This window comes from Oryx dammah, unplaced genomic scaffold, assembly GCF_014754425.2.
Source record: "Oryx dammah isolate SB20612 unplaced genomic scaffold, SCBI_Odam_1.1 HiC_scaffold_16, whole genome shotgun sequence".
NCBI lineage: Eukaryota > Metazoa > Chordata > Mammalia > Artiodactyla > Bovidae > Oryx > Oryx dammah.
In genome coordinates, this window is record NW_024070200.1 from 36,920,946 (window position 1) to 36,944,013 (window position 23,068).

Consider the following 23,068-nt stretch of genomic DNA (forward strand, 5'->3'; position numbering starts at 1 on the left):
GGCAGGAGGAGAAGGAGACAACCGAGGATGAGATGGCTGGATGGCATCACTGACTCGATGGACGTGAGTCTGAGTGAGCTCCGGGAGTTGGTGATGGACAGGGAGGCCTGGCGTGCTGCGATTCATGAGGTCGCAAAGAGTCGGACACGACTGAGCGACTGAACTGAACTGACTGATACAACCAGTGCTGCTGCTGCTGCTGCTAAGTCGCTTCAGTCGTGTCCGACTCTGTGTGACTCCATAGATGGTAGCCCACCAGGCTCCCCCGTCCCTGGGATTCTCCAGGCAAGAACACTGGAGTGGGTTGCCATTTCCTCCAGTGCATGAAAGTGAAAAGTGAAAGTGAAGTCGCTCAGTCGTGTCCGACTCTTATCGACCCCATGGACTGCAGCCTACCAGGCTCCTCCACCCATGGGATTTTCCAGGCAAGCATACTGGAGTGGGGTGCCATTGCCTAACCACTACCAGTATCTAATTCCAAAACATTTTCATCACCCCAAACCCAATTGTTGCTATTTAGTCGCTAAGTGTTGTCTGACTCTTTTGCAACCCCGTGGACTGTACCCTGCCAGGTTCCTCTGTCCATTGGATTTCCCAGGCAAGAATGCTAGAGTGCATTACCCATACCCTTCTCCAGGGGATCTTCCTAACCCAGGGATTGAACCTGCCCCTCCTACTTTGGCAGGTGGATTCTTTACCATTGTGCCACCTGGGAAGCCTACCCCAAACAGAAAGCCATTAACAGTTGTTTCCATTCTCCCTTTCCCCTGGCTGTGGCAACCACTAATTTGCTTTCTATCTCTATGGATTTATGTGTTTCTAAATATTTCATATGATATATGGTCTTCTATTACTGGGTTCTCTCACTTAGCATAATGTTTCTAAGGTTCATACAGATTGTAGCACACATCAGGGCTTAATTTCTTTTATGGCTGAATAATATGAAGGACAAGCTGGAATCAAGATTGCCGGGAGAAATATCAGTAACCTCACATATGCAGATGATACCGCCCTTATGGCTGAAAGTGAAGAGGAACTGAAGAGCCTCTTGTTGAAAGTAAAAGAGGAGAGTGAAAAAGCTGGCTTAAAACTCAACATTCAAAAGATTAAGATCATGGCATCTGATCCCATCACTTCATGGCAAATAGCTTGGAAAACAGTGGAAACAGTGAGAGACTATTCTCTTGGGCTCCAAAATCACTGCAGGTGGTGACTGCAGATATGAAATTAAAAGATGCTTGCTCCTTGGAAGAAAAACTATGACCAATACAGACAACATTTTAAAAAGCAGAGACATTACTTTGCCAACAAAGGTCCATCTAGTCAAAGCTATGGTTTTCCAGTATTTATGTATGGATGTGAGAGTTGGACTGTAAAGAAAGCTGAGTGCCGAAGAATTGATGCTTTTGAACTGTGGTGTTGGAGAAGACTCTTAAGAGTCCCTTGGACTGCAAGGAGATCAAACTAGTCAGTTCTTAAGGAAATCAGTCCTGACTGTTCATTGGAAGGACTGATGCTGAAGCTGAAACTCCAGTACTTTGGCCACTTGATGCACAGAGCTGACTCATTGGAAAAGACCCTGATGCTGGGAAAGATTGAAGGCAGGAGGAAAGGGGACAACAGAGGATGAGATGGTTGGATGACATCACCAACTCAATGGACATGAGTTTGAGCAAGCTGTGGAAGTTGGTGATGGACAGGGAAGCTTGGCGTGCTGTAGTCCATGGGGACACAAAGAGTCGGACACGACTGAGTGACTGAACTGAACTGAATATTATGTTGTGTGGCTGTGCTACATTTTGTTTATCCGTTCATCAGTTGATGCACATCTGAGTTGTTTCCACTTTGGGGCTTTTGTATGCAAATGTTGCCATGAACATTTGAATACAAGTTCTGTGTGGACATATGTTTTCATTTCTCTCAGATATATCCCTAGGATTAGAAATGCTGGATCATGTGTAAGTGTTTTACTTTCTGAATAACTAACAAACTGTTTTCATGGTTGCACCATTTAGATTCCCACTAGCAATGTATGAAGGTTTGAATTTCTACATATCTTTACTGATACTTGTCCATCTATTTTATTAAAGCTAGCTTAGTGGATATAAAGTGATGTCTTGTGGTTTTGGTTTGCATTTACCTAGTGAGAAATGCTGAGCATCTTTATACATGCCTTTTGGCGATTTGTATATCTTCTTTGGAGTAATGTCTATGCAGATCCTTTGCCTGCTTTTTTTAAAGAATATTTATTTAGTTGGCTGCTTTCAGTCTTAGTTGCATCTTGTGGGATCGTCTGTTGCAATGCATGGGCTTAGTTGCTCCGTGGCACGTGGGATCTTAGTTCCCCAACCAGGGATTGAATTCACATCCCTTTCATTGCAAGGCAGATTCTCAACCACTGGCCCACCAGGGTCAAAGTCCCACTTTGATCACTTTTAATGGATTCTCTATCTTTTCGTTGTTAGAGTTATTTATAAATTCTGGATACAAGTCTCTTATTGGATATATGATTTGCTCATGTTCTCTCCTATTCTAAGGGTTATGTTTTCACTTTTTTAAAATTGACCTTTGAAGCATAAAAGTTTTTCATTTTTATGAATTTCAATTTATTGATTTTTGGTTACTTGTGCTTTAGGTATTTTATTTAAGAAATAATTGTGTAGTCTAAAAACTTTACTCCTATGTTTTCTTCTAGGAGTTTGATAGATTTAGTTTTTAACATTTAGATCTTTCATATATTTTGAGTTAATTTTGTGTATACTGTAATGTAAGGGTTCAACTTCATTGTTTTACATGTGGATACCAAGTTGTCCCAGCACCATTTATTGAAAAGTCTCTCTTTCCCTATTGAATTATCTTGGCATCCTTGTTGAAAATCAGTTAACTGTAAATGTAAGAGTTTATTTCTGGACTCTCAATTTTATTCCATCCACCTGTATTTCTATTCTTATGCTGGCCCCATAGTTTTTGGTTGTTGTAGTTGTGAAGTACATTTTGAAGTTGGGAAATGTAGGTTCTTTGTTCTGTTTTTCAAGATTTGAGTGGGGAGAGGGCCTCCTCTAGATCTTATGTGATTCCATATGAATTTTAGGATTGTTCTGTCAATTTCTGCCAGAAAGCTAGCTGGGGTTTTGATGTCAATGACATTAAATTTTCAGAGGAAAACTTTGAGGAATATTTCCATCTTAACATATAAAGTCTGATCCATGAACATAAAATTTCTTTTTATTTATTTAGATCATTAGTGTCTTTCATAAAAGTTTTTAGTGCCCAAGTAATTTTAGTATACAAGTCTTACACTTACTTTGTTAAATATTTTTCTAAATATTTTTTGATGATATTATAAATGCAGTTCTTTTCTTCATTTAACTTTGGGATTATTCATTGTTAGTGTATGGAAATACAGTTGAGTTTTTATATTGATCATAAGTCCTACAATCTTGCTGAACTGGTATATTAGTTCTCATTTTTTTGTGGACTCTTTACGCTTTCCTGTGTACAAGATTATGTCATCTGTGAATAGAGATAGTTTTATTTCTTTTCCAATCTGGGTGTTTTTATTTCTTCTTTTTTTTTTTTTTTTTTTTTTTGTAATTTCCCTGTCTAGGTTCTCCAGTACAATGTAGAATAGAAGAAACAAGAATGGGGATCTTTGTTTTGTTTCTGATCTTAGTCGGGGAAAACCTAAGCTTTTACCATTAAGTATGATTTAGCTCTTGGTTTTTCATAGGCACCTTGTATCAGAACGAGGATGAGCCCTTCGTTTTCCAGCCTGTTCAGTGTTTTTATCTTGATAAATATTGGATTTTATTAAATTCTTTTTCTTCTTCCATTGAGCTGACCATGTAAGGTTTTTTCCTCCTCTCTTTATTTTATTTACATTATATGTGACATGGATTGGTTTTTAGATATTAAACCAACCTTGCATTTCTGGGATAAATCCAAATTTGTTGTGGTGTCTTATCCTTTTTATATGTTGCTTGATTGAGTTTGCTAGTATTTTGTGAGGATTTCTGCATCTAGTAATAAGGGATATTAGTGTATTGGTTTCTTTCTCTTATTTTGTTATATAGGTAATATTGGCCTATCATAGATTTCAAGTTGGTAAGTATTCCTTCCACTTCTATTTACTGGAAAAGTTAATGAAAGATTGGTTTTAATACTTCATTAAACATTTGGTAGAATTCATCAGTGAAGCCAATATGGTCCTAGACTTTTCTTTGTGGGAATTTCATAAATTTCTAATTCAATATCTTCACTTGATATAGGTACCTATACAGTTTTGCCTGTTTTTCTCTTTTAGCCCTAAATATTTATTCCTTTAGTCATTCAAGAAATATTTATTAAACATCTATTATAATTAGGCCCTGTTTCTTAACATAGAGGGTACAACAATGAGTAAAACAAATGTCCTGGCCCTCTTAGAGCTTAGCATTCTCATATTCTTTCTCTCTCTCTGTCTTATGCTGTCTATATATACATATTTTTTATATGTAATGTAGCTCTATTCTTTGTAAAAGAATATTGCTACATGCCATTTGTGGGGAAAGAGGGTTCTTAGGTTTGCTTATATATTGTCATAGTTTATATAAACTCTTTAAGTGTTCTTGAAGTGGATTGCATGCATGGGAAATGGAGTATAGTGTTATTATAATCACAGTTTATATTGGTGCTTCCCCTTGGCATTGCTACAAGGACATGATTTTTAATAAAAACAAACCACCATCCTTATTCATTATCATTCTCAAGACCTTCCAATGCCTTCTGCTCAGTCTAATCGGTAGTAAGAGCATAGTTTCCTAGGCCTGATATAATAAAGTACCACAAACTGGGGGCTTAAAACAAGAGAAATTTATTCTCCTGTAGCTCTGGCAGCTTGGAGCTGAAATTAAGATGTTACCAAGGCCATGTTCCCTCTGAGATTCTGGGTAGATTCCTCCCTTATTTCTTCTTATCATCTGGTGATGGCCATCAATCCTTAGCATCCCTGGCTTGCAACTGCATTACTCCAAGCAATGCCTCTGTGACAGCATGGTGTTCTCCCTGCGTCTTCATATGACATTTTCCCTTTCTTGTAAGGACATCAGCCATATTGGACTGAGGCCTACCTTAATGACTTCATTAAGAAGTCACTGGATGCTTGATTAGCTTAACTTGATTACCTCTACAAAGACTATTTTTGAATAAGGTCATATTTAGAAGTACCATAAGTATATTTTGGGGGAGAGGATGTAATTCCACCCATAATAGAGCATTATGCTTTAACTCTGAAATATTGAGTGACTATTTCATTTTAATAACATTACTAATTTTAATAACTTTTATTAAAATTTCATGGTATATTTCTAAGTCTTTAAAAAAAATAATGCCCCATCCTCATTATAAGGCCTGAAGGTATCACTGATTCATACGATACGTGTTTTATCTTCTAAGCATAAATTCTGGAAAGGAAACAAAGGTGATTGGTTCTGTAACTAGAGCTTGTTGTCAGAGAAGTTCAAATGTAGCATCTCTCAAATCACAGTTTATACTCCCCCCCAAATAAAACAGAATCATGTAAGAGTTTGTGGGTGATATTTGAAACAGCAGTTGCCTGCTCATACACATGGTTTCCCTTACCACAATCTCAGAGATCTTTATACATAGACCAGTTTCAGTGGTGCCAGAAGCCATCTCTGTAGGGAAATGAAATAGCATGGTTTATGAAACTGTGTTTGTTTGTTTTGGATGGAGATACAATACAATATAACTTTGGAACAAAATTAAAAGAATAGAATATTATCGTCTGAGCACCAGTATAGCGGTCTCATTTGCTAATCCCGCTTGTTTTTAGTAATGCTCCCAAGTATTGCTTTTTAACCTGCAAATGTTATCATCTCTCTTCTGTCACAGTACAGTTCTTTGAGTGTCTGTCACTCCTTAGTACTCTAGTGTGGTGAATACAGCACTCTTGGGGCCAGGAGTGGAGAATCTGGATTCCTTCTTGAAAACAAAACCCATCGCCCTGTTCCTATGGCAAGGAAATACTGAGACATTGTTCACATTTGTTGCTCCCATTAGGTCTTGAATTCTACCTTTAAGTTTAGCTATTTGTTCCGTGTTTTCTTTTACCATTTTTGAATTAAGGTGTTGACTTCTTAAATTCTTACTACTACATTTATTTCTGTTTAAGTTTCAATTATGTAACCAGAACAAAAATCTTATTTAATTATTCTTTTTTTCTTCTTGCTTTATTTTAAAACAATCCAGGACAATCTAGAGCAGCCATGATACCTCCCAAGCATCCACGGCAGCCTAAGGGAGCTTTGGATGATGCTATCACCTTTGGCGGGAAAACAGACCAAGATGCACCTAATGCTTTGCAACCAACACCACCTCCACTGCCAAAGAAAATGATCATAAGAGCCAATACGGAGCCACTCTCCAAAGACCTCCAAAAGTCCCTGGAAACTACCCTTTGTGTCATGGCTAATCCCACCTATGATATTGACCCCAGTTGGGATGCCAGCAGTGCTGGCTCCTCGGTCAGCTATGAACTCAAGGGACTGGATGCTGAGTCTTATGACTCCTTGGAGAGACCTTTGCACAAGGAGAGACGTGTGCCCTCAGCAGCAAACAGCATCTCCAGCCTAACCACTCTCAGTATTAAGGATAGGTTTTCCAACAGCACAGAGTCCCTGTCCAGCCGGCGGGGTCCCTCTGGTAGACAGGGCCGGAGTATCCAGAAGCCACAGAGACAAGCACTTTATCGAGGACTTGAGAATCGTGAAGAAGTGGTGGGTAAAATCCGAAGCCTTCATACAGATGCCTTGAAGAAACTGGCTGTTAAATGTGAAGACCTCTTCATGGCTGGGCAGAAAGATCAACTCCGTTTTGGGGTAGACAGCTGGTCAGACTTCAGGCTGACCAGTGACAAGCCATGCTGTGAGGCCGGTGATGCAGTTTACTATACAGCTTCATACGCAAAAGATCCACTTAATAACTATGCAGTCAAGGTAAGAAAATATTGTAAATCTGATTCTAATCCTCTCCAACACACTGTTATTGAGATGGGTGTGTTTTTTTCCCCCTTTTCTCCATTCAGCAAAAACTTATTAAGTATCTGCCTTACACCAGATGTTGTAATAGAAGAGGCCTTAACTTATTATCTAGAGGAGAAAACAGATTTATAAAGACAGACTTATAACACAGTATACTGAATGCTAAGGTAGAAGTTAACAGAATTCTGTGGGAGCTTAGAAGGACCTTAACCCAGACTCTTGATGCTAAAAAATTCTTCTTAAAGTAGGTAATACTTGAGTGGGATTGTTTGCAAAGATTTCCTGTACAAATGAGGTCTGTTATGTGCCTTTCACTCTCTATGTTTTTGTCTTTATTCCCTAGCAAATAAGAGACCCTTGTCTATCTCTGCTTTCTAACTCCTCTGCTTCCGAGAGAAATGTTTTTATAGAGGAAGGTAATCAATATTTGTTGATGTACAAGGAACTTTTTCGTGTTACATAATTTAATCTTCACATCAAGTTCGTGGGGTTAAGATCTATTTATCCATTTGACAGGTGAGAATAAAGCTTAGGGTCACACAGCTAGCAATTAGTAAAGCTAGGATTTAAACAGATCTCTCTGGCCCCATAACCTACACTTTTTCTGTTATGTGACATCAATTTCTTAAATGTGTATCACCCATTCCAGACAGCCCACTTATTTAAGAAGGCTAAAACTCTTAGCATCAAGAATTCTTGAGCAATTGCATTCACTGTAACAGTAAGCCATAGGCTTCATCAGTATAATAACTGAAGCATGGACTTTGAAATCCCAAAGATCTAGATCAAATCCTAACTCTTCCACTTAGTTCTGTCACAAGTTACTCCTCTGAGTGTCAGTTTCCTCAGCTTTAGAAAGGAATAATAATCATACCCATCTTATGGGGCTGTTTGGTTGCAAGAAAACAAAATACTTAGTGATTGGTATTCACTTCTTTCACTATCCCTTAGCTTCTTCCCTATATTGCTAGTGAAAGTGAAAGTGAAGTCGCTCAGTCGTGTTGGACTTTGTGACTCCATGTACTGTAGCCTCTCAGGCTCCTCCATCCATGGGATTTTCCAGGCAAGAGTGCTGGAGTGGATTGCCATTTCCTTCCCCAGGGGATCTTCCTGACCCAGGAATCAAACCCAGGTCTCCCGCATTGCAGGCAGACGCTTTACCGTCTGAGCCACCAGGACAGCAACAATCTTTTGAGCCTCAATTTCCTCCTCTTTCAGATGTTTACAATAATGATGACCAATCTACTTTGTGGGATTGAGATTAGGATCAAGTGAGATAATGCATGTGAAAGAGTTTCTAAAAGCATAAAATCTCTATGTAAATATAACGTTGGTTCACCCTTTGCGTAGTCCCTTTTTCCAGATTCTATTCACTGGTTCAAAACTAATTAACATATCTAAATGACTTGTACATGTTAATTTGGCTAGATAGACCAGATGGTATCTTAGTAAATTAATGGATAAGGTAAATGATTGGCCTTACCCGTCTTTCAAGGCAGAACATATATTTGGACCAGACCTTCAGCTGACTGCTCTCTGCATTTGCAGCACCTAAGCCACTTCACTCTCTGGTGGTACTCAGAGTGATCTTGTGCCCAGCCCACACCTCTTAAATTGAGGGATAAACTGCAGAGAGAGAATCTAGATTCAAGTTAATACATTATTGTTGAGTCAAAAAAGGCACGTTGAGATTCTGTGTAGTGTTCAAGAGCTGTTACACTAGGTGGAGTTATGGGACCTCATCTATCTCGGGCCTGGATTACTACAGGATCGCCGGTGCAGGAGGAATGCCTATTTCAGAAAGGAACGTTGAACTATCTGTTCTTTCAAAACAACTGAGAAGTAGGGCTTGACTAACTTTATGTATTATTGCTGTGCAATCTTGTCTCTTTCCCAAATCAATGGCCTGCTATTGATTTCTTTGCTTGTAATGATGCAAAAGCAATCTCCAAAGAACAGGTGGCAAGTGGTTATATACTGAGAGTTGTTGGTAGGTTTGGGAAAGGATGTTTTACACTAAATGGTGAATATAAATGTCTATTTGAAGACCCTCTAGGCATTTCTAGAAGTACCCAATTGATAGTACAACCTTAAAGGAATAAGCTACTAGGATACTGTGAGCCCTACCTTTGCAGAAATAAACAAAAAAGACTAGCGGTTGGCTCATCAACTTTTTACTGTTTGTCTTCTCAAAATTATCCCTTTCCATACTAATGAAATTTAAGAGTGACCAGGCAGGTATAACTCTCTCTTTTTAAATTGATGTATAGTTGATTTACAATGTGTTAATTCCTGCTATACAGCAAGATGACTCAGTTACACATACATATACATTTTTTAATATTGTTTTCTGCTGTGGTTTATCCCAGGATGTTGATTATAGTTCTCTGTGCTATATAATAGAACCTTGCTGTCCATCCATTCGGTATGTAATACTTTGCATCTACTAACCCCAAACTCCCAGTCTGTCCCTCCCCCACTCCACCCCTATGCACCACCCCCCCACAACCGCAAGTCTGTTCTCTATGTCTGTTAGAGAGACTAAAAGGTCTTTTAAAATGTTACAAAAGGAAGTTGGTGCTGGAATTTAATAATTTGAAAGTCAAAGGATACTGCTTCTTAAATACCAAATCCACTGTGGTGACAGAGTATTAAGATCTTAACTTTGGGTGTTGTCTTAGTTTGCTCAGGCTGCCATAACAAAATACTAAGAATGGATGACTTAAACAACATAAATTTATTTTCTCACAGTTGTGAATGCTGGAAAGTCCAAGATCAAGATTCCAACTGATTTAGTTTCTAGTGAGGGCTCTCTTTCTGCCTTGCAGATGGCTGCCTTCTTTCTAACTCCTCACATGGCTCAGGGGATTAGAGCTCTTTAGTGTCCCTTCTTGTGTGTGCTAAGTCGCTTCAGTCATGTCCAACTCTGTGTGACCCTGTGGACTGTAGCCCACCAGGCTCCTCTGTCCATGGGACTCTCCTGCTGTGTCCTCCTCCAAGGGACTTTCCTGACCAGAGATCGAACACACATCTCTTATGTCTCCTGCATTGGTAGACAGGTTCTTTACCACTAGGGCCACCTGTGTCTCTTCTTATAAGGACACTAATCCATATCAAGGCCCCACCCTTTTACTCTCAGTTAACCCCAATTACCTCTTTACAGGTCCTATCTCCAAATACAGTTAACACTGGAGGTTAACACATCAACATATGAATTTGAAGGTTCTTGATTCAGTCTACCCCTGAGAAGGAAATGGCAACCCATTCCAGTATCCTTGCCTGGAAAATCCATAACATTCTACCCCTGACCCCCCCAAAAATTCATGTTCTTATCACATGCAAAATATGTTCAATCCATCCTAACAGCCCCGTAGGTAACTCATTCTGGCATCAACTCTAAAGTCCAAAGTCTCATCTAAATATCATAGAAATCAGATACGTGTAAAATGCAAGGTCTGATAAATCCTGAGGCATATTGCCTCCCCAACTATAAACCTATGAAACTAATCAAGTTATATGCTCCCAGAATACAGTGATGGGCAAGCATGGGATAGACTGTCCCATTCTAAAAGGGAGAAATCAGAAGGAAGGAGGGGATGATGGGTTCCAGCAAGTCCAAAATCTTGCAAGACAAATTCCATCAGATATTAAGGCTCCAGAACAATCCTCTTGGACTCAGTACTCTGTCTTTCAGGCCCACTGAGGTGACAGAATCACCTGTGTCTCTGCTGGGGACCCTGATCCTTTGGGTCTTTGTAAGGACCCACCCACATGACTGCCAGGGCAGCCTACCCCTGAGGCACTGGGCAGGTTCATCCTGGCCTTCCCAATCTGGAGAGGCAGCCCGGCCCTTCAAAACCAAGCAGGAACCAGCCTTGTTTCTGGGCCTGTGGTGGGATAGCAGCCCTGTGGTGATCCCTGAAACACCTTCCCTCTCCTTAAAGAACAGTGCACGCTCACAGCTAAGTAGCTCTATGATCCACTCCTGGAGAATCCATTAGCTTTCCTTCATTCCACCCAGCTTTCTCTGTCCCTTTAGTTCAAACTGACAGTGCCTTTGCTGGTATAACACCATCTCTATTTCTGGCTTCTGCTGAGATGGCTGATTAAGTCCACGAGTCACAGTCTGTCTCCTTATCACATGGCTATTCTGCTACAACCTTAGTATTCTCTTTAGAACAAGTTTTCTCATTTTTTGTGGTGTGGGTAGGCTGTGAGTTTTCTAAATCTTCACGTTCTGGTTCCTTGTTGCTTAACAATTATTTCGTCAACTCTTTCTCCCTCTGCACTTCACTATAAGCAGTCAAAAGGAAGCAAGTTGTTCCTTTAATACTTTGTCTCTCAGCTAAATATTCAGTTTCATTGCTCACAAGTTCTGCCTTAACAAAATGCTGGAACAGAGTTTAGCCAAGTTCTTTGCCATTTTTAAAGAAATCTCACCTTTTTTCCTAGTTTCTAATAAATGTTCCTCATTTCTGAGACCTCACCAGAATCACCCTTAATGTCCGTATTTCTAGCAACAGTCTGTTCATACGTTTCTAGGCTTTTTTTATCATGGCTTTTAAAACTCTTTCAGCTTCTATCCAATTCCAAAGCCACTTCTTTCTGCGTTTTGGGGTACTGCTGTAAGCAGTATGTTGCTTCTCAGCAACAAAATCTTAGTCTGCTCGGGCCACCAAAATAAAATACCATAGACTGGATATATTTTCTCCTAGTTTGGGAGATTGGAAAGGAAGATTCTCTTCCTGGCTTGTTGCTGGGTCCTTAGGTCTGCACTTGGGAGGGTGGGGGAGAGAGTATGTCACATTGGCTGTTGGGGCTTTAACGTGAGTCTTAAGAAGACACAATTCAGTTCGTAGCTTTATTCTGTTTTTCATTCAATGTGACTATCTTTATGATTTTCCTTGGTCTTAAACTAAAAGACATCACAACATCAAATAAAGGAAAATAGTCAGCTAATGTGAGCCCAGATTCTCTATCTGTCATTATGTATACCCAACAAGTCATATAACCTTTCTTGATTTTCACTGCCCTTCCTACCTCATGAGATTGTTATAGGTATATGGATTTATGTAATGAAACTGTTTTTGTAAATTATGAAGTATATATAAAATATAATCAAATAATGCATTAGTGTTGTTAACAATAATGGAAAATTATTTCTCAACATTCTTTTGGTCATTCACTATTATTATTGATTAATATTAGGCACTACTACTACTACTGCTGCTAAGTCACTTCAGTTGTGTCCGACTCTGTGTGACCCTATAGACGGCAGCCCACCAGGCTTCGCCGTCCCTGGGGTTCTCCGGGCAAGAACACTGGAGTGGGTTGCCATTTCCTTCTCCAATGCATGAAAGTGAAAAGTCAAAGTGAAGTCGCTCAGTCGTGTCCGACTCTTAGCGACCCCATGGACTGTAGCCCACCAGGCTCCTCCGTCCATGGGATTTTCCAGGCAAGAGTACTGGAGTGGGGTGCCATTGCCTTCTCCTAGCCTGAGCATATTTTAATAGGCTCTGCACTTAGATATTTTCTTTCTCATTCCTTCAAAGTCATAAACATCTTTCCTTAAAATTATGAGAGAAAGCTACTAAGTGTAATAATCCTTCAGAATTTTAGTACTGCCAAAAACTGGAAACAAACCAAGTGCCTGATATTAAGGAAACAATGTAATAAATTATGGTATATTAGCCCAATGGAATGTTTTCAGCTATTAAAAATGTTATTATAAAGATTATTTAAAATCATGGAAAACATCTTTTTACATTGATTGTCACATTAAAATAGCAGAATACCAAATACTGTAACCATAACTTAAAAAAAGAATTGACCTACAAAATGGTAATATACAAATGATTTCTGTGTTAGAGTAGTAATGATTATGGACAGTTTTTATTTTGTTTAAAAAGTGATGTCATAATGTCTTTTCAGTGAAAAAACTAAGAAATTGAAGATTAGGGATTATTTGATAGTGAGCTTCTTGAAGTCACAAGTGTCCTTACTTATTATCTCTGTAGTCCCATCCTCTGAACACAAATTATAACTAACTCCTGCTTCATGCTACCCAACTTTGCACTCATTAGTTCCTCTCTTTGGACTGCTCTTCTGGGAAGAGCATTGTCTCTACAGGTAACCTATTTCAGAATCACCTGTGGGATCCTCATTAAAAATGTGCTTACTTTGATTCCATCTCACACCTACAGAATCAGCATTTCTGGAAGTGAGGCCTGGGCAGCTACACTGTTAGCAAGCACCTTTAGGTGGTCCCTCCACAAAATTTCAGGACTGTTGAGACAGCGGTTAAGAATTTAGATTGTTGTCAGAAAGACTTGTGTTTAAATTTGTACTTTGGCTATTTTATGAGCTGTGTTACCTTGGCCCAGTTATTTGCCTTTTCTAAGCCCATTGTCTTTATTTGTAAAATGGAGAAAATACTGCATTCTCCCTAAAGCCGTTGTGAAAAATCACAAGAGTCAGTTGTACCTGGAGATGTATATAGTACTCAGAGCATCATTTGACACAAAGTAAGCTTTCAGTAAATGGTAGCTACTCATTCCACCACTCCCTTCTCATATACCTAGAAAACTCCTCACTCAGTCATGTCCTGCTCTTTGCCACCCCATTGACTGTAACTCACCAGGCTCCTCTGTCCATGGAATTCTCCAGGCAAGAATACTGGAGTGGGTAGCCATTCCTTTCCCCAGGGGATCTTCCCAACCCAGGGATCGAACCTGCATCTCCTACATTGCAGACAGACTCTTTCCCATCTGAGCCACTGGGGAAGCCCAGAAAACTCCTATATTTTCTTAAAGAATCCAGCTCTGTGAATTTTTTCCTCTGATCTTCTGAGAATATGTTGATGGCTCCTCTCTGCGTACCCACTCTATACACAGTGGATTTCTCTTCCACTGTTCTATCATGCTACAGTTCTAGAGTACTGTGCTGTGCTATGCTAAGTCACTTTAGGCATGTCTCTTTGCAACCCTATGGTTCCTCTGTCCATGGGATTCTCCAGGCAAGAATACTGGAGTGGGTTGCCATGCCCTCCTCCAGGGGATCTTCCCTACCCAGGGACTGAACCTGCCTCTCTTATGTTGCCTGCATTTGCAGACAGGTTCTTTGCCACTCGTGCCACCTGAGAAGCCCATTCGATACTACCGTTACCCAATTAAAGTAACATGCCTCCCTTCCCCACTGGTATACTTGAGCTTCCTTGCGGCAGGGAACATGGCTTGCTAATCCACATATCTTTATTATATTATTAATCTAATATCCTTAGCATTAGACAGCATTATATACTAATATAATGTTGCATACATAGTGGGCATTCAATAAATATTTCTTGACCTTTCGGCAAACATTGACTGTATAAAACATTGTAATATCTGCATGCGTTTAAGAAATACATATGAATAAGGCAAAAGCCTTGCCCTCAAAGAGCATGTATTCCAGTGGGAAAGACAAAGGCATAAGTAACTTTTAAATAAGACATTATAGTAAAGGTTAAAAGTGGTGTGAAGATGTAAAGATAAAGATTAATAAATGAAAGAAGTCATTTTAACATTGTTAAATCTCAGGGCCAATAAAAAAAGGGCCTCTAGGGTCTACTTCACATTATTCTTAGGGTTAAGTACAGTATATGGAGAGAATAGTGGAAAATGGAGCTGGGAAGATTTGGTACCAAATTTAGAGGCTTAGATTGATGAGCTTAAGAGGTTAGCCTTTATTTTGTGTTCTGTGGGAAACCATTAAGGATTTTTAAACAGAGAGATAACATAAGATTAATGATTTTAGAGATTAATGGTTTTAAAAATAAACTGTGGTGGAAAAGTTCAGAAGCATTGGAAGCAGGGGAGCCAATCATTATGCTATTGTAACAGTCCAGGTAAATGATGATGAGATCTTGCAATAAGACCATCAAAAAAAGGGACAGGTGGTGAAGGAGCCGAGGCAGGCAGTTGACCCTCTCTGGTGAGTGCCTGGTAGGATGGTGTAGGATGTCTGGTGTAGGATGAGGGCACTGATGCTAAGATTTCACGAAGGAGCAACCCCAGGAGGATGCTGATGCCGTTAACTGAAATATGAATCAGAAAAGCCAGAAAGATGAGCTCTCTGTGTAGTATGCCCCTGGGACAGCCAAGTCAAGAGAAAACGTGTAGCCAGATAAAAATGTGAGTCTGGTACTCAGAAGAGAGGTCAAGGTTACCTAGTGCTCTCATCAACTTGATTTAGTTCAAACTGGGAAAGTATGATATTGTAGTGGTAGAGTCTGCATATTGGGAAAAGGCCCACACAGCTAAGTGACCTAAAGCAGGAGAATTTGAAAGGGATATAGCAAAGGACAAGAACCCACAGATCAGAGTTGAAGATTCAGGAAAGTTTGAGCAATATAAGGAGAAGGCAGGAGTTGAATCTTTGGTAAACCTCAAAAGAAAAAAAAAATACAGTCTTGGTAGCAGTGGAAGTGGATATCAAATGTAGTGAGTTAGGGAAGTGTGGAACAGGGAGGCTGAGGAGACAGTGAGCACAGTGCATTTTTAAGATCTTTTGTGAAGAAAAGACCACATTGATCCCTAGACAGTATTTAACCTTCAGCTCCTGTTTGTGTCATTCATGTCTCCTTTTATCCCCTCATCACCATTTGGTGAGCCACCATGCAGTAGATTGGACCGTCTGTCGTCTCTGTGGCTGCATGTTGGCTGGCCTCCAGCCCTTAACTTCCCTGTTCTAAATAAAATCGAGTTTACTTTTGCCACCTTTCAAAGAATCTGGGTAGCCACTGAACAAACATGTAATCTTCTGAGTACACTCATCAACTTTCAAAGGGCAGGCCTTCATCGTTCCAAACAGGAAGAACCTGAGAACAGAGAGGAACAACTACTTTTGCATATCATCATCAACTTTTATGGCAGGCTGCCTCTTCATTCCTACATGGAACTTGTCCTGTTAGATCATACCTGAGTCAGTGGATTGGCCCTGCTGTTCCTCCGTGTTATCCTTGAGTGGACAAATGACAGCTTTTGCCTAGAAGCAGGGTGGACAGTTGGTAAAATTATGGCTCAGTGTCCATGGGACATTCTTTTTTCACTGTTGTTATGAGATCATTTTATAACAAATGCTGTTATGTGAGACCACATGAGAAATTGATGAAATTACTTTGAGGAAGGCAATGAAAATCTTTTGTAAGCAAAAGTATACATTTCTGACTTATTTTTCCAGCACTTCCAACTCTGCAGTAGTAGGTATCTTCTTTTTTTAAAGTATTCCTCTTCTTTGTTCTCACAGAGAGAGCACAGAAAGCTCAGTGAAGGGGTTCACTTCCCTATTACAGCAGTGGGGCAGCTTCTTTTCTTCCAGCTATGCCAAGAATCTTGTTAAAAGCTTGTAATAAAGTAGAAGTGAACTGTGGAGACCAACATCTTTTATTGCATTTTGACTCTGGAGTCTCCATTGATCTCATTTGGGTGGTTGCTGAGAAAGCAAGACAGTAAATGAAAAAGCATTAATAGGAATAACTGGGATTGGTAGGAATTTACAACTAGTTCAGACTATAGGATCAGGCAGTTAATTGCTGGCTTAGTGACAAGGAACCAACTATAGAGAGGAAACCATTTTCATTTTCATAAGTGTTAATGTTAGTCACTCAGTCGTGCCCGACTCTTCACGACCCCATGGACTGCAGCCCACCAGGCTCCTCTGTCCATGAGATTTTCCAGGCAAGCATACTTGCGTGGGTTGCCATTTCCTTCTCCAGGGGATCTTCCCACCCCAGGGATTGAACCCAGGTCTCCTGCACTGCAGGCAGATTCTTTACCGAGTGAGCTACAAGGGAAGCCCAATTTTTATTTGCATAAAATAAGCCCATTATTTCATTTTCATAATGCAACACAAATGTGCCCAACGTTGGACCTTCCCAGAAAGCAACTGATCAGCAGCCAGCTCTACAGACTCATAGCCACCCTAGGTCAGTGTCCACTATATTTCACTGCTGAATGCATACAGAAGTGCCTTAAAGTCTCTACTGGAAATTGGTTTCAAAAGGAGAGATTTGGGGATATTCGTGTAAACCAAGAATCAAAATGAACTATCTAGTGGGAAAAGAGCCACAGCTTTAATTAATGAAGTGAGAGGACGCAGCTGAGAATTATAAATTGGGATTCAAACTAATAGAATTCCTAATCTGGGTCCTCAGCAGGTTGTTCAACTGGTTTGTGCCTCAGTTTCTCCAGTGTGATCATCCTGGGTGTCACCGGGTCAGCCTAAATTACTGGGCTCAGGAACACACATGAATTTCTTTTGCTCCATATGCTGAGTGGGAGCATAAAAAGAATTCAGTGAGTACAAATCACAAATAAAATAGTGAAATCCTACACAGTTGCCTTCTTGAATTTCTTTTCTAGACTCCAAAATTTTGGGAGGGCAGGGTGGGCATGTGAATATTTTTACAGCAAGTCAAGCTGTAAAATACCTGGCCTACCTGATAGGTCTCATAGCAGATTTCTACAGCATGGAGTTCTGATTCCTGGGGGCCCAGACAGTATTTATATAGTAAACACTTAATCCATTTTGAATTTGATTGTAACAGCATTGAGCATGTATGGTCTTAGCTCTGTAGCAGCAAGTAAGGCCGTACTCCTTCTGGACAGATCAAAGAACTGAGATCTATCAGTGATCAGCCTGTATTCTCAGAGTGAGGTCATACCAAATAATGAATATCAATTTAGAATTTGCAGCTTTTCATTCTTCGCCCTTTCCCATATGCTGTTGTGCTTTGGGGTAATGTGACAGAATAGCACAGATGGTATAGTGTGTGTGCAGTCGTCAGCATGTATCATTTTTGTCCCTCTGCCATTCATTCCCCACAACATCATCTCACTTAAGGTTCACTGAGGTCCTGTAAAGTGCACAGAGCAAGCTGGAAATGGGAATCCCTGCTGATAAAGTGGAAGTCGGCTGAAGGCACACTAGGCCAACTGGGCCCATAATAGAAAAATAAAAGCTAATGTAGAATATTTTTGAAGAGTCTTATATTTTATACATGTTGCTTCCTTTGGAGAAAAGGGAAAATTGAATGGAATGACAAAGAGCAGTGTTGTTTTGTGTGGGTTTGTACAGCACAGAACCCCTGAGCCTCCAGGGCAGCCTGGACTCAGCAGACAGCCCCCATTGTTCAGATATGACTCATTTGTGTAGTCAGGTCATGAGCATTTATTACCCAGATTTGTCTGCCCTTGCCCCCTCCCCATCAGCTTGCCAGCTTCCATCTGTTTCATAAGAGCTAATCATATATTCTAGCTGTTCTGAGTAAATAAGCCTTATGGCTACACCAGGTCAGATGTCACCGTTCTCAGTATTTGTGTAGCCACACTGAGTGTGCACTGGGTGCCTGGCTCTGTGCTGGGCCCTAAAGATAAAAATATCTGCTCTTAAGACAGACAAAAAATATGACAGCTGTAATAATAGAGACATGTACGTGAGATGTAGCTAAACACAGAAAGGAGACTTAGGGCGTTGAGCACTTTCTGTCTCCGACACACATGACACATGTGAGGACTTTAAAGAACAAATAGGAGGGCACCCCTCAGGCAGACGAGGGGGGGAGAGGCGCCTCGATCAGAGAAAGCCCTGCAGGGCGGGGCTAGGCTGCTGGCTGCAGGGAGTTCAGTGTGGCAAAAGTAGGAGACGGGGGAGAAACACGCCTCGTAAGGGAAGCCAGGCCAGGACTTTATCCTCTGGAGATAATGGGGAACCCTTAGGAAGTTTATTTGATTTTTTTTGAAAGATGGCTCTTGTGGCTACGTAAAAAGTATAGTTGAGGGAAATCGCATGGGAGTCGGGGAGACCAGTTGGAAATCTTTGGTAGCAGACCAGCAAGTGATAATGGTAGCCCTCGAGATGGAGAAAAGAGGAGAATTTGAAAGCATATGGGAACAAAATCAGTCAAAGCTGGTGATTAACGAGATGCAGGGAATGAGGATGGAGGAGAAACCCAGAGTGAACTTGTTAACTCATCTAGATGCTGGGGCAGATAACAGGGCCATTCACCAAAAGTGGGCATACTAGAACAGGAAATTCGGTGGGAAAAAGTTCAGGTTTGGTTATGTTGACTTTAAGGCATCTATCTATAGGATGGGACATATATGGAGAGAAATCAAGTAGGCCTTTGTATAGATAAGTCCGAAGCTCAAAGATAAGTTTGGATCGCAAATGTAGATGTGGAAGTCAGCAGTATATCACGATGGCTGAAGCCATGAGCTTCCTGAAGGGAGAGTGTCAATGAGAAAAGAGAGCAGACCCCTCAAACACCAGCATTTCAGGGAGCCTTTGGGAGGAAGGGTCAAGTAAGTAAGAACTGATAATACCACTCCCATTCAACAACTGATTTATTCCACAGCCGTCCAGTTTTGCCAGATGTCCATCTTCGCCCCTCCCCATCTTCCTACTTCATTGCCTTAAACTGAATCAGTACTGAAAGGGTGGAAAGTGTACACCTTCATTATAGGTCCCGGGCATTGTGGGCATTCTGACAGTGTCAGTAGCTTTAGACACATAACCTCGTCTTCTCTGTCCCAGCTGCTTTTAGTGACGCTTTACAGTCAAAGCCCGCCCCCCCCCCCACCGTCTACTTTTTTAAAGTTAGCTATCTAGCTGGATTATTATAGCAAACATAAATGCTCTGTAAAGGCAAGTTTGCCTCAACGGTATGCAGAGTAGTTGCCAGGAGCAACACAGAAAATGAGCTCCTGCATTGAAATGAATGTTTGGAATTAAACTTCCCAGGTTGTGTGTGGGGAGTCCATTGTCAGCCCTGTTTCCCTACTAAGATCAGGCTTGTGTGAGGGTTATGGGCTTTGACTCAGGTCTCAGAAGGTCTCAGAAGAGATTAACTTGGCTCTGATTCTGGAAGCATTTTTTTCCACTGTATCTGGGGGCTCTGGCCTGGTGCTTCAGGATGCCATGTTCTCCAGACAGGAAGTCCTTGAGGAGCCGTCATGTACTTTTCTGAATGCTTGATTGATGAGAGGTCAGTCTTTCTCCTCTCCTTCTCTGTTCTCACTCGCCTTGATTAACTCAGACAAGCACGTAGTTTCCCCCAAGCCTCTTTTTTTGTGACAGTGGATTGTCCACGTTGGTGGGTGTGGAACTATCAGCTGACTGGCTCTCCTTTTTGATGTTCTTCTGGCTTTCTTTGGGAGAAGTAGCTTGTGAGAGGGCAAGCAGGAAAAGGTCAGTGTGCCCAGGATGGGCGTCCCCTCCTGCTTGTACTCTCCACGCAAAGCCTTCCCTCTGCATGAACGAGGCATTGCCACTTCCGTGGAACCAAGAACGTGTCCGTAAGGAGACCGATAGCGTGTTCGGAGGTTCGGCCTTCACCAGCCTGGTTTTTGTTCCCTTGCTGCGGTTTCCATGCAGGTGACTCGTGGATCCCGATGTCGCAGCTCCCTCTAGTGTCACCGTGGCTCGGGCTCTCTGAGGGCTTTTCTTCCCATTCAGAAAATGTACGCGATACAGTCTGCCAAAATCGGCAGCATTTTAAATAGGTTTTCCCGTACATAGTGAAAACAAATATGAGATGATTTCTCTCCCATTACAAAAGGGAATCTTACATAAAGATATGGGACCATTCCAGCTCCAGTTTAGTTCCTAATTCAGAATTTTGTGGAGCCAAGGAGTCCTGTGGAAATCATTCTTCTTGGGGAGTGGAAGCTTGGGTTTCAGTTGAAGCCAGCTACCCTCTGTAAGGAAGGAATGTGAATTCCTTTCAAGAAAGGTAAATGAAAATGGGAGGCCAAGAAGTTACTTTGATCTCTGCAGCAGAGAAAATACTGAGTGAGAGAAGAAGGAAAAAACAACAAGCAGCAGGAAGACCCCTCTCCATTTGTTCTGGAAAGAGTGGCTTGTTTTCTGAAATGACTTTTGAACTAGAAATTCATCTCTGAAGCCAAGTCATTCTGAGGTCTTTTTTAAACCAAAGGAGTCAAGTTATTAATACTTGAAAAATGGCTACTTTGTGGTGAATAGAATAATATAACACTCCTACCTAAATTAACATCATCACAGCCTCCATAATAAAGATTTATGAGATACTCATCATATGAAAAACCCTGTTATGGACATCTCCATAGGTCTGTGTTTTGGTTGTAACTGTTTTCTTAGTTATGAGCTAATTAAAAGCACTAGTATTTTGTTTTCTTCTTTCATACTCCAGTCTTCTCCCTTTTTCCTTTGCCCTTACAACTAGAGTGACCTTTATTCTTCAGCCTGTCTCCATATTATAAGATGAAGAGATAAGGAAGTGCCAGCTCCTCAGCGTGGCTCTCTAAGCAGACTATTTTCCTTCAGAGCATCCAAACTGACTGAACAATTTATCATTTCTTCTTCATAAATCACTTTGAACCTTTATCTCAAGTTGATCTGTGAAGCCAAACATAAATTCTTGTTGTAGTATCCATGTTCTTATCTATTCACAAAACTCTGAGATAGCTTCTAAAATTGTGTGTGGGGGTGTGTGTGGAGTGTGTATAGATACAGTTAGAATAGAAGTAACAATTAGAATATCTTCTCTGCTTTTAATGGCAAGCCACGAGGTGGCAAGTTTTTTTCTGTGCAACTTGGCACAGTGAAAACTACAGTTTGGCTAAACAGTTCTCTTCCTTAGTCTTAGACTGGCCCATCTTAAATCAGAATATAGTGCTGATCTAGACTTGTTGGTCGGGGCTGACCTGGCATGGAGGTGGGAAACCTTAATGGTCCCTGTTTAGCCACCCTCTGCCAAACCTGTCATCAGAGAGCCTCACTGCTGGGGCATGTAACTCTCAGACCCCAAAAAAAGATGAAATTTTCTGACTTGCTCTCTGAAAAAATGGGGTGCTGCTGCTGCTAAGTTGCTTCAGTGGTGTCCGACTCTGTGCGACCCCATAGATGGCAGCCCACCAGGCTCCCCCGTCCCTGGGATTCTCCAGGCAAGAACACTGGAGTGGGTTGCCATTTCCTTCTCCAGTGCATGAAAGTGAAAAGTGAAAGTGAAGTCGTTCAGTCGTGTCCGACTCTTCTCGACCCCATGGACTGCAGCCTACCAGGCTCCTCTGTGCATGGGATTTCCCAAGCAAGAGTACTGGAGTGGGGTGCCACTGCCTTCTCCAGAAAAAATGTGAGGATTCTATAATGCATCAATTTTTAACATTTACAAGTTGTCATTGTTTTAGTCATTATGAGTGTTACATTTGTACAGTTTAGTAGTTTACAGGGGTTTCCCTGATGACTCAGACAGTAAAGAATCCGCCTGCAGTGAGGGAGACCTGGGTTTGATTCCTGGATCGGGAAGATCCCCTGGAGGAGGGCAAGGCAACGCACTCCAGTGTTCTTGCCTGGAGAACCCCATGGACAGAGGAGCCTGGCAGACTATAGTCCATGGGGTCGCAAAGACTCAGACACAACTGAGCGACCAAGCACAGCACAGCACAGCATCAGTAGTTTACAATTATGCTCTACCTACTTGATCTCATTGGATTCTCACAACTGCCCTGTGAATAGGTCTCAGTATTCTTTATATTGTCTCCTTTACTTAGAAAGACTGGGACCCAGAGAAATTAAGAGAAATGACCAAGGTTACACAGCTGGTAGCAGGCTAAATGCTAGGCCTTTCAAGTCCTTGGCAAGTTTCCCTTCTGTAGGGTGACAGAGTTTAACTACAGTCTCATTCAGCCAAACTCAGTGGTATTTGACTGGCTTTTCAAAGGCTGAGGAGTTGGGACCTTTGAACTTCCGTTCTAGCAGGCAGTGTGATATTGAGCAAATTATTCAAACTGGAATGTGTCACATCCTAGATCTAACTCCCATACAACTAAATGATGACTAGTATAAGGGTTTTAAATACCTAGTGGCATATAAATATGAAATATTGCCAACAGTATAGTATAGAAAGAATTCATGTTGTGATTGATGAGCATCAGGATTATATATTATACTGCATGTGCTGAGACTTAGAAAGCTTTCCAAAAATAATGCTTTGTGAAAGATATATGTTT

At 41.0% G+C, this 23,068-nt stretch overlaps 1 protein-coding gene across 1 annotated transcript in view; it reads left to right on the plus strand.

Moving 5' to 3' along the window:
- The window catches only part of PEAK1 (pseudopodium enriched atypical kinase 1), a 170,937-nt gene that overhangs the window by 136,918 nt on the left and 10,951 nt on the right, over positions 1 to 23,068 (plus strand). Inside the window, exon 5 of the mRNA XM_040257307.1 lies at positions 6,250 to 6,995. Within this exon, the coding sequence (XP_040113241.1) occupies positions 6,250 to 6,995 (746 nt within the window). The remainder of the gene's footprint in view (positions 1 to 6,249; positions 6,996 to 23,068) is intronic.